The sequence below is a fragment of the Pseudochaenichthys georgianus genome, chromosome 20 (genome assembly GCF_902827115.2).
Source record: "Pseudochaenichthys georgianus chromosome 20, fPseGeo1.2, whole genome shotgun sequence".
Lineage (NCBI taxonomy): Eukaryota > Metazoa > Chordata > Actinopteri > Perciformes > Channichthyidae > Pseudochaenichthys > Pseudochaenichthys georgianus.
This window is the reverse complement of record NC_047522.1, coordinates 9,184,150-9,196,310: the sequence shown is the minus strand read 5'-3', so window position 1 is coordinate 9,196,310 and position 12,161 is coordinate 9,184,150. Positions and strand designations below refer to the sequence as shown.

Genomic DNA, 12,161 nt, shown 5'->3' with positions numbered 1-12,161 from the left:
AGCGCACCCGACCCCATCGATGTTTCCCGTAGGTGGTGGGCCCGCGGGACGGAGAAGCGGAGGTGTTGCCCACGTTGCCTTTTCGGGCTGGGCCCGGCCGGGCTCCGTGGCAAGCCCGGCCACCAGACGCTCGCCGACGAGTCCTCCTTCTGGGCCTGGCTCCAGAAGGGGACCCCGGGCTTCCTCCGGGCCGGGTATCCTCACTTCTTGTTCTTGTTTCTTTCATGAGGTCTTTTGAACCAATCTTAGTCTGGCCCCTTGCCTGAGACCAATTTGCCATGGGAGACCCTACCAGGAACACAAGGTTCCAGACAACACAGCCCCCAGGTTCATCAGGGCACACAAACCTCTCTACCACGGTAAGGTGCTGGTTCTTCAGAGATTGCATTCTTTTATACTTCAGTTATTATCCAGTGGAATGTCCTTACCTACTGGCCTAGTTCAATCAAAGTGGTTACTTTTTTTTGGCTGGGCAGTGTAGTTTTACACACCGTCTTATTTGACTTTCTCAGGACTTAAAACAGTTTTTTGGGGGCAGACCCCCTCAAAGAAAAAAATATATTTACACACGTAAGGTCATCATCTTAATAGTTGTGTATGCTCATCCGTGAGCAGAGCATCAAGTTGAAGTGTATTACAGCTGAATGCGGCGATTACCATTTTGTTCAGCAAAACGCCTCACAAACGTATTAAGATCAACAGCTTTAGTGCGTTTTGATTCAATGCTGAGTACAGCCAAACTGACAGTCTCTTCTCTGTCAGTGTAGACCGCAAATACCTCATTCCTTCAGTGCTTGGGTCCGAATGCTTCTCGCTTTGCACCGTCCCGTTCAAATGAAATCGCCGCCAATCATATGTCCATGCTCGCGCTAGGACCGGGGGAAGGGTTACATGACGTGCATCTTGTGCTGCATTCACTTGCACTCGGACATTAGATAATTTCTCTCATAAATGTCCGACGAGCGCTGTTTGCAGTCTATGGACATAGCGGATCATTTTGACTCGTTGCGTTGTGGTGATGTCTCGTAGATAACACAGATAATACATATGAAAAGTATAATTTGCTCAGAGTCCAGAGACAGTTGTGGTTCGGTCCGGATCCGACCAGAGTCCGTACTTTGAGGATGCCTGGTATAGGGCGTACACACGGAGCCGTTGGGCCCCCCAGAGCGTTGCGTATGCCGTTCTATCCACCTTGGGACCCGTTATCGTTTCCTCAGTCGTTTAGTGCCGTATTCGGTCGTCCTCGTGTGGCCGAACAGTCTATATGACACTAAACAGTAACGCAAACGACCGTTTTCGTCCTCGTGTGGCCGCAGCCTAAATCTTTTAGTTGTTTCCATTTCCCCTCATCAACCTTGAGTAAATAATTGGTCCATTGTACACCTTCCATGCCAGGAAGTCATCTGTACCTACCACTGTCTATGTACTATGCTGCTTACCCTGGGAAATGTACCTTTGTCCGTACCTTATTTAAATCGAATAAAATAACATTATTTTTCTTTATTATCGATTTTTTCTTAATTATGATCTCATATTTAGTGAAGTACAGTAAATATGTCTAACTTGTAGACATTTGTAGTCAGGATATAATGTTTAATTTCAGACGTTTAATCAGAACAGATTACTTTGATTATTGTCCTTACCCTCAGAGCAGCGTGGTCCGCCCCAGCCCTCACAGCAGGCCTTCACTGTTTTGTTCACCATCAGGTTCTGTATCTCTGGGAGTCTAGGATCCACAGACACAGCAGGGGAAAGTAAATACTCACAATACTGCATCACTGCAAATGTTAAGAAGAGTGTTTTCTTCAAATTCTCCTTCTTTTGGAATACAAAAGCGTATATTGTCCAATGCTCTGAATTGATTCAACAAGTTTCCCTTATTAAAGCAAGTTATTGGATACTTACACACCTTGAAAAGTAAAATATGTACCCCAACTAACCAAATGGAACTTTTAAGAAACATCAAACATTGTTATAGAGAAATGTCTGCCTTTTATAAAGCCAATCAATCCTAATCAAATTATTTCAACATGAGGATCAACATGCACAAAGGATCCTGCTATTCTCCCTTGATCGTACCCACCACCACCAAACACACAGGGGCCCTTCATAACCAACAGGAGTCACTGTTGGAGCAACATGGTTATGACACCTCGCCACATTCCCACCAAAACACCTTGTCAATGGAGAAAATGTGATCTGGGAACATGTTTCAAAGTGGCTTTTTCATCTGATCCACAATGGCAATACTATGTTAATCCTTAAAGCTTTTTTATGTACTGATTCACCGTTAGTGATCTTGTTTAACAAACATTCGTCCAACCTTAGGTACGAAAATACATTTCACTGACAACTCTTTATACTTACTTGAACACGAAACAGGATGCCTTTGGACCCTGTTGTTTGTAGTACAGTGCAATGCCATCGTCACCTCCATGCTTGCCGCGCATCCTGTCCACATCTAGTCTCCAACCCTGGGTGTTGAACTGATACACCTCTGAGCAGCTCACTTCAAGCTGCAGACGCGGGGAAAGAACCCGCTCCACCCTCTCCTCCACCGTGTGTTCACACCAGTGTCTGGAGCACCAAACACAGTTTTAATGCCCCCTTGTATTTTAAAGTGATCTGTTTAAATCAAGTTCCTGAATTCCCTTTAACTTCTGTTCTCTACTGGTATAACAGTCCTCATTATAAAATACTTAACAAGACAAAGATAGTAAGCGATGTGTTATTTGATAGTGAAAATGTAAATCCAGTTTACTTAAAATACGCCCGCTTACAATTCTTAAACAGGTGCCTGACTGATTTAGTACCCTGATACAGCAAATAGTTCAGCACTACATTATATTCTCATTAGCCAAACCTGCAAATTACTTGCATGCACACCATTCTAAAAAAGATACATTCATCTATTTAGAATTATCCTTTACCTTACAGATCCACCTTAAATATTGATTCTTATGTGAGTTTTGGATTTTAAACGTCTACTGCAACAAGTATCTCTAATGAACCTGAGTTGGGCTGATTGTTAGGGCTCTTTTGAAGCATTATAACTAAATGAATGTACCATTATTGTGCTGTTTCAGTGGTTTACACTGTGATATCTGGTGAATTTAGCTCATTACGGTTGTCACATTTTATCTTTCTCACCTTCCTCATGTTTATACCCGACTCTACTGTCTACAAAATTATCTTAAATGTTTACTGGTCTCGTGCTCACCCCATTCCCATCACTGTCTGCAGTCCAAGCAGAGTCAGTAGAAGGGTCTCCAAGGCCCTCTGCTGAATGTTTCTGCTTAACGTTCCTGTACAAAAGTTTCAGTGCAAGTATTTTATAAATCAAGTAAAAAAAATAAAATCAACCTAATTTGTCCTGATATTTAACTCTAAATGACTGAAAATGTTTGATCATCATATGTTGTCATTGTGAGTGATCAAACAAACCCATCTAAAATTCCTTAAATGTTTACACCTTTTCTATAATTCTTGCTGGTACAATCAAAAAAGTGCACTTACCTTTGAAGTGCTTTTGGGAAATCTGGGCCATTATAAATCCTTGGCCTGGTAATCAATATTTAGCTTTTGTTCATTCACTTTCCTTGTTTCCCTTTATTATTTTCCATGTTGCTCCGTCCAACAGCATGTAATACACTCCTCTGTGATACTTTGCCTTATGGGGGGAGCGGAGCCCCAGATGCAGCGTTTTAAATGTGGGGGTCGACTCATGGGATGTACAGCACCTGAACCTGCTGCCATTGGATACAAGTGGTAAGGTCACAGCTGGATGGGCAGGCATTGGTCCCCCGACCTGTGACGGACACATCCACTGACCTCGCCCCGTCAAACATTACAGGACACTGGAGGTGATGGCGGGGGTGGTGGAGCCTCAGCCACAGAAGAAAGAGATGTTTGTCAGAGTCTAATCCTGTAAAGAGAGACGTTTCGGGAAGGATGATGGGGGAATTTATTCAATGAAGCTTGTCAACAGACATGGGGACTAAAGGCTTTTAAACTCACCAATATCCCAAGTCTGACCTCCTGACCCCACAGCGAGGTGGCCCAAACACAGCTGTAACCAGGGTACATGTTAGCCTGAGCCCAGAGGAGAGGAAGGAAAAGCTACTGATGTCACAAGGGTAGGATTTAATGGTATAGGCAAAACAGTGCGTCATAATAGACTTCCCAGCAAACTCTTCACTTGAGCCTTGGATACATTGTGTTTTCTTTATAGCGATAGCAATGAGCTGTGTCATGTTGTCAGCTCACTGCTTCATCACCATTTCCTAGAAGCAGGATGAGGATAGAGAAAGGGAGGAAGGTTGGAGGTACAGGTTTCCGTGGTGTAAAGTAACTAAGTGCAATAACTCAAGTACAGTACTGTACTGAAGTACAATTTTGAGGAACTTGTCCTTTATTTGAGTATTTACATTTTTTGCTACTTTGTAGTTCTACCCCACTGCACTTCAGAGGTAAATATTGTACTTTGTATCCACTACATGTAATTCCTTTAGTTACTTTGCAGATATAGATTAAGGATAAACAATAAAACCGACACTTAGATATGACTTTAGTTACACCTGGATTAAATTCACAAGCTATCCAGCAGTAAATAAAGTAATTTAAATTAGTTCCAACTTTACCAGCTATGATAATCACACCATATATATATATTATAATCAAAACATACAAAATATATGATTGGGAAATGGGCTAATCTGCATAATAAGTACTTTTATGAACAATACTTTAATGCAGATATTTTTGAAGTTTTACTTGTAACATTTTGAATGCAGGACTGTTACTTGTAACAGAGTATTTCTACACTCTGGTACTTTTACTTAAGTACAAGATCAGAGTACTTCTTCAAGATTTAGACCTCACTCTGTGCTACAGTAGATGATGCTTTATCTCTGCTTTATCCCTTTATCAGTGCACCTTTATCTATATGCACTGCTCTGCCACCTCTACTAGATCTGCATTTGGTCGTGTTTGTGCATGTACTGTTCTGTATATCCTCTATGTTTGTGCATGTAGGCCTATATCCTCCCTGTCCTATGTCTTCTTCTTCTTCTTCTTCTTCTTCTTCTTCTTCTTCTTCTTCTTCTTCTTCTTCTTCTTCTTCTTCTTCTTCTTCTTCTTCTTCTTCTTCTTCTTCTTCTTCTTCTTCTTCTTCTTCTTCGTCAGACGCAGATGTGCTTTCTTGCTAATGCTAACGACATTATGCTAATGCTAACACAGGGTTGCCAACTTTGGGCACCTGGCTGGAGTGAGATTTTGATATCATGGGTTTAATTACACATATGCGCACTAAATGACTGCTATCGTGTCAGCAGTGGGACCTTAGCATATATATAGGATATATATACATTATATACAAATACACAATATTGGACACAGACTATAAAGGGCACAAAGTTTCATTCACTAATGAAAGTCAAACACACTGTTTTATTGTGTGCCTGTCGCGATAAGCAATTAATTGACTTATTGAATAAAAATGAACTTGATACATTGCCATTTACATGAGGATGTGACTAGCTTGAAAGGATGTACTTGAATTATTATTATATATTATCATTATGTCAGTGGTCTAAAATGGTCATACAACGGTGCCGACAATATTATCGTTTATCACAATAATTTCCGGGAAAATGAATCCAACAAAATTAATTATCGTGAGGCCTATACATGAAACACACACACACACAAACACATCTACAGACTTACTCCAAATATATTAATTAACACACTCTCACTCTTATACTCTTTGACTCTATTTTGGCCAAGTAGAACAATAAGCTGCAGACTTTTACTTGTTATCATTTCTACTGGATCTTAGATCTGCGCATGCGCAATACGGGTCGGGGATTGACCAACCGGCTCCCACTGCTCTGCTGTCTGTTAACGTGGGGGTTAATAGTTAATAGTTAGTGGTGGGGGCGGGGAGGGAGCGGATCGACAGCTTAAGCAGCTGTCAACTCAACATTGTAAATAACCAACCAAAAACGATCGCCGTTCATCTTGTTTTTGGCGTGAGAATAGTTTGGGCAGCGTGAGAGCGTGAGATTGAGAGTGAAAGCGTGTGTCACACGCCAGATGCGTGAGAGTTGGCAACCCTGCTAACACTGTTTGCTCACAATGCAAATGTAATGTTTGCCTGATGGTGTTGCTTCTGTAGAAAAAAGGTCAGCCAAACTTACCACAATTTGTCATGAAAGTATGTGTGTAGTGTCCCAAATGTCATGTTAATACTAGACGTTTTTGTCATAGTATTGTTAACTGACTACAAGGGGAGTTGTCATATACGTTACGGCATGTTTACGACAGTTACAGTAAGTGGGGGTGGCTAGAGAACCACCGGAGGCAGCAATAAAGGGTCCTGTTAAATAACCAACTGTTCCGTTGTCTGTTAATATGCAAGATATTACATGGTGTCAGAAGTGGTCGAGGATGGCAAAGTTTCAACCACCAGAGAGTTTTTGTTTCGAGAAACCCGCCAAATGGTCAGACTGGAAGAAACGGTTTACACGTTACAGGACAGCTACTAAGTTGGACAAAGAAGAAGGTCCAGTTCAAGTAAGCACGCTGGTGTATGTGCTCAGGAAGGAAGCAGAGAACATTCTCAGCTCTTTTACCTACGGGGAAGAGGAACATGAGTCGCAGTATGATGTTGTACTGGCGAAATTTGACGCATATTTCATCCCGAGACGCAACGTTATACATGAACGGGCATGTTTCAACCAGAGAGTGCAGCGCGCGGGAGAGCGCGCAGAGACATTCATCCGCGCACTATATGAGCTGTCGGAAGTCGGAACATTGCAACTTCGGAACGGCTCGTGAGGAAAACATAAGAGACAGAATCGTGGTGGGAATTCTAGACAAGGATCTGTCTCAGAGGCTACAGCTGATCCCTAACCTCACTCTGGAGATGACGGTACAAGTGGCGCGTCAATCAGAGGAGGTAAAAGCTCAAGTTAACCAGCAGGGAGAGCGGGCTTACGTCGTGCAGGAAGTAGCACAACGGCATAGCAGAGGTGCAACACAGAAGTGGCGGCATCCACAGAGAGAGAGGCGCCAGGAGAGAGAGAGTGAGAATGACCACAGGAAGTGCTGGCGGTGCGGCAAAATACCACACAGCCAGCAGGATGACTGCCCAGCAAGGAGGTCTACTTGCAATAATTGTGGGAAAAGTGGACACTGGGAAAGGGTGTGCAAGAGCAAGCAGGTGAGAGAAGTGACTGAGGGTGAGGGATCAGAAGATGGACAGTATTATTATCTGGGCTCAGTTAATAGCATGCCTCACAATGATAATGAATGGACAGTCACATTAGAGATTGGCAGCTCACCTGTAGAATTTAAAATAGATACTGGAGCCGATTGTAGTATCATAAGCGAAACTGTGTACAAAACACTGGAGCCAAAAAGGGTTCTACAGAGGCCAAAGAAGGTGCTGAGTGGTCCCAGGGGTGGATTGAACTGTTTAGGGCAGTTTATAACTCAGACCAGCTACAAGGGAAAAACATACACATGCAGGCTCTATGTCATTAGAGGGCAGAGTGTGAATAACCTACTCAGCAGGCCAGGAGCTGTAGCTATGGGGTTAGTAAAGCGAGTGGGCGAGGTCAACACCAGTGAACAGGAGTTTGGCCTACTGAAAACACAGCCTGTGAAGATAGCTCTAAAGGACAATAACCAGCCCTATGCAGCATGCACAGCACGCCGGGTCCCCATACCGCTCCTGGGTGCAGTGAAAGAGGAGTTGGAGAGGATGGAAGCCAACGACATCATTGAAGCCGTGACTGACCCAACAGAGTGGTGCGCACCCATGGTGCCAGTCCAGAAAAAGTCTGGAAAAACACGCATCTGTGTGGACTTAAAGAAGCTTAATAAGGCTGTCAAAAGGGAGAGATTCATCTTGCCGACATCAGAGGGGATGATAGCTCAGCTCAGCGGCTCCACAGTCTTCTCATCACTTGACGCAGCGTCAGGGTTCTGGCAGATCCCACTGGACAAAGACAGCCAGAGGTTGACCACCTTCATCACGCCGTACGGAAGGTACTGTTTTAAACGTCTTCCCTTTGGGATAAGCAGCGCACCTGAGATATTTCAGAGGAAGATGGTAGAGACGCTGGAAGGGCTGGATGGCGTTGCCGTCTACATGGACGACATCATCATCCATGGCAGCAACACCAGCGAACATGATGAGCGGCTGCAGAAGGTTCTGGATCGGCTGGAGTCTGCACTCTGCAGGCCTGAAGCTGAACAATGAGAAGTGTGTGCTGAGAAAGGAGGAGCTGCACTTCCTGGGTCAGGTGATCAACAAAGATGGTGTACGGCCCGACCCGGCCAAAGTGTCTGCAGTCAGCAAACTTGAACAACCAGAAAACGTGCAGGAACTAAAGAGAGCACTCGGCATGATCAACTACCTGGGGAAATATATTCCAGACCTCGCCACAGTGGGCCAGCCAATATATGCACTGTTAAAAGCAGACTCAGTGTGGATGTGGGGTCCGGCGCAACAAGCAGCCTTTGAGCGAGTTAAAGAGCTCCTCACAACGTCACCTACCTACCCTGGTGTACTATGATGTTAACAGGAGCACAGTGGTCTCAGCAGACACAAGCAGTTATGGGATAGGCGGTGTCCTGCTGCAGCTCCATGGCGAGGACTGGAGACCGGTAGCATACTGCTCAAGGCGACTGAGCGACGCTGAAACCAGGAATGCTCAGAGAGAGAAGGAATGCCTGGCGAGCGTGTGGGCGTGTGAGAGGGTTCAGATGTATCTCTACGGCCTACCAGCATTCAAACTGATTACGGATCACAAACCCCTCATCCCACTGATGAACTCCAGGGATCTCGACAATGTGCCACTCCCCTGCCAGCGACTCCTCATGCGGTTGATGAGGTTCAACCCGGAGGCTGAGTATGCGCCGGGGAAAACCCTGGTGGTGGCAGACACACTGTCCAGGAGCCCACAGGAAGACAAGGAGCTCAGTAGAGACACAGACGTGGAGTGTTACGTAGCAGCTGTGATGAGCAGCATTCCAGCATTGCCGAAAAAGATAGACAGCATCCGCGCGGAGACGGCAGCGAACGAGCAGCTCCAAGAAGTGATCAGGTACATACAAGAGGGGTGGCCTGAACACCTAGCACACATAAACACCTGTGTTAGGGAGTACTTTCCCATTAGGAACGAACTGTCTATGCATGATGGGGTAGTGACCAGAGGGAGTAGAATACCTGGTGATACCAGGGAGATTGAGGTCAGAGATACTAGCGCATACATGAGGGCCATCAAGGTCTTAACAAGTGCAGAGACAGGGCCAACACTTCGGTGTGGTGGCCTGGCATAGCCACACAGATCACACACAAAGTCGAGAACTGCATGTACTGTCGTGAGCAGAGGAGAGCACAGAACAGAGAGCCTCTCCTGTCAACACCTCTCCCAGACAGGCCGTGGAAGAGAATTGGCATAGATTTATGTGAACATGAGAGAGAGAGTTACCTAGTCATAGCTGACTACTACTCTAGATACCTGGAGATACTCCACATGCCTACCACGACTAGTGCACATGTGATCTTGAAGCTGAGAGCCACGTTTGCCCGGCACGGAATACCGGAGGAGGTTGTCAGTGACAACGGACCGCCGTTCAGCAGCGATGTCTTCAGAGGCTTTGCCTGTGACATGGACTTTACGCACACAACCTCTAGACCCCACAACCCACAAGGAAACGGTTATGCTGAACGTGCAGTCCAAACGGCAAAGGGGATTCTGAGACAAAAGGACCCCCTACTTACTTTAATGGTTTACCGTTCTTCTGATGTCATAGTATTGTTAACTGACTACAAGGGGAGTTGTCATATACGTTACGGCATGTTTACGACAGTTACAGTAATTGGGGGTGGCTAGAGAACCACCGGAGGCAGCAATAAAGGGTCCTGTTAAATAACCAACTGTTCCGTTGTCTGTTAATATCCAAGATATTACAGTTTTTAAAACAATCCTGTAAGAAGTTTATGGGGGAGAGGGGTAGTTAGTTGCAGCATACCATACAGCACTGATCCTATTACACTTACAATATACAACACAGATCTTTTTCTTTATGAAGATTGCTAAGAATACATTGTTTCGTTTTATGTGGAGGGAAACATTTAACTATAAGAGAAACCGTTTTTATATTCACCATATCTGGAACAAATCCCAGTTATCTGCTCAAATTTGCAATTTTTGTATTGCACTGCACTGAAATAGATTTATTTAGTTTCTTATTGTCAGTGGCGAGCCGTGACTTTTATACCTAGGCCCTCTGACCCCCACTTCCCTCGGAAAAAACCTGCCTTTGATGATCAAATCACTTAAACACAAAGTCCATCCTCCAATCCTTTTGGATGAAGCACTTCATGGCGGGGTCATGCAGCTGATCCTTTGCCACTCCAGTTTATCATTGTAACTCAATCTTGAAAATGACTCTGTTAATAATTTTGCAAACGATGTCATCACTATCACTGAAGTGAGCCATTATATTTACAACCCACTGTGGACCAATCGGCCTCCGTCACTACAAGGAAGGTGGTTAAAAGCAGCAGTCCATTGATTCTGTTTTCATGAGACAAAAGGACCCCCTACTTGCTTTAATGGTTTACCGTTCTTCTCCACACAGCAGTACGGGTGTCAGTCCGGCAGAGCTCCTAATGGGCAGGAAAATCAGGACGACGCTGCCCACTCTGGCCAAGAACCTGCAACCAAAGTGGCCGAGCAGACATCACATCAGAGCTTGAGATGCTGCGGAGAAGAGCAAACAGGCCTTCTACTATAACAAGCACCATGGCGTGAGAGAGCTCACACCACTGCAGCGAGGAGACCATGTTCTCACCAGACTGGACAATCAAAAGACCTGGTCCACACCTGCAGTAGTGGCATGTGAGAGTGTTACACAGAGGTCTTATCTCATCGAGACGGAGCAGGGTGCTCTGTACAGACGTAACCGTCGACATCTCCAAGCGGTGCCCGTAGCGGTGCCCGTAGCGGTGCCCGTAGCGGGGCCTCCAGCGAACGACGACACAAATCCCTTGAATAACACACCAGACATTCAGATGAGCCCAGAACATGGCTCGCCTGGTCCAACAAGGAACACTGATGGACTGATCCAAACCAGGTCTGGTAGACCTGTTAGACCTGTGCAGAGACTTGACCTGTGAGGGGACAGTTCAATAATAAAAAAAAGGGTGTTGATATTGTAAAAAAAAAAAAGAGAAAAAAAGGAGAGATGTCATAGTTATTGATGTGTTGACTTGATATTGTTAAAGAAAGATATCTAAGTTATTGATATGTGTTGAATTGTTAGAGAAAAGATATCTAAGTTATTGATATTTGTTGATATTGTTAAAAGGGAAAAATGGAGATGTCATAGTATTGTTAACTGACTACAAGGGGAGTTGTCATATACGTTACGGCATGTTTACGACAGTTACAGTAAGTGGGGGTGGCTAGAGAACCACCAGAGGCAGCAATAAAGGGTCCTGTTAAATAACCAACTGTTCCGTTGTCTGTTAATATCCAAGATATTACAGTTTTTAAAACAATCCTGTAAGAAGTTTATGGGGGAGAGGGGTAGTTAGTTGCAGCATACCATACAGCACTGATCCTATTACACTTACAATATACAACACAGATCTTTTTCTTTATGAAGATTGCTAAGAATACATTGTTTCGTTTTATGTGGAGGGAAACATTTAACTTTAAGAGAAACCGTTTTTATATTCACCATATCTGGAACAAATCCCAGTTATCTGCTCAAATTTGCAATTTTTGTATTGCACTGCACTGAAATAGATTTATTTAGTTTCTTATTTTCAGTGGCGAGCCGTGACTTTTATACCTAGGCCCTCTGACCCCCACTTCCCTCGGAAAAAACCTGCCTTTGATGATCAAATCACTTAAACACAAAGTCCATCCTCCTATCCTTTTGGATGAAGCACTTCATGGCGGGGTCATGCAGCTGATCCTTTGCCACTCCAGTTTATCATTGTAACTCAATCTTGAAAATGACTCTGTTAATAATTTTGCAAACGATGTCATCACTATCACTGAAGTGAGCCATTATATTTACAACCCACTGTGGACCAATCGGCCTCCGTCACTACAAGGAAGGTGGTTAAA

The 12,161-nt window shown here is 44.3% G+C and overlaps 1 protein-coding gene across 1 annotated transcript in view; it reads right to left on the bottom strand.

The window, feature by feature from the left end:
- Positions 1-4,089, bottom strand: part of sspo (SCO-spondin) — a 136,312-nt gene extending 132,223 nt beyond the window's left edge. Inside the window, exons 1-5 of the mRNA XM_034109166.2 lie at positions 4,047-4,089; positions 3,812-3,928; positions 3,224-3,308; positions 2,371-2,580; positions 1,647-1,729 (exon numbers count right to left, since the gene is read on the bottom strand). Coding sequence (XP_033965057.1) covers positions 1,647-1,729; positions 2,371-2,580; positions 3,224-3,308; positions 3,812-3,928; positions 4,047-4,089 — 538 coding nt within the window. The remainder of the gene's footprint in view (positions 1-1,646; positions 1,730-2,370; positions 2,581-3,223; positions 3,309-3,811; positions 3,929-4,046) is intronic.
- Between the last annotated feature and the right edge of the window lie 8,072 nt (positions 4,090-12,161).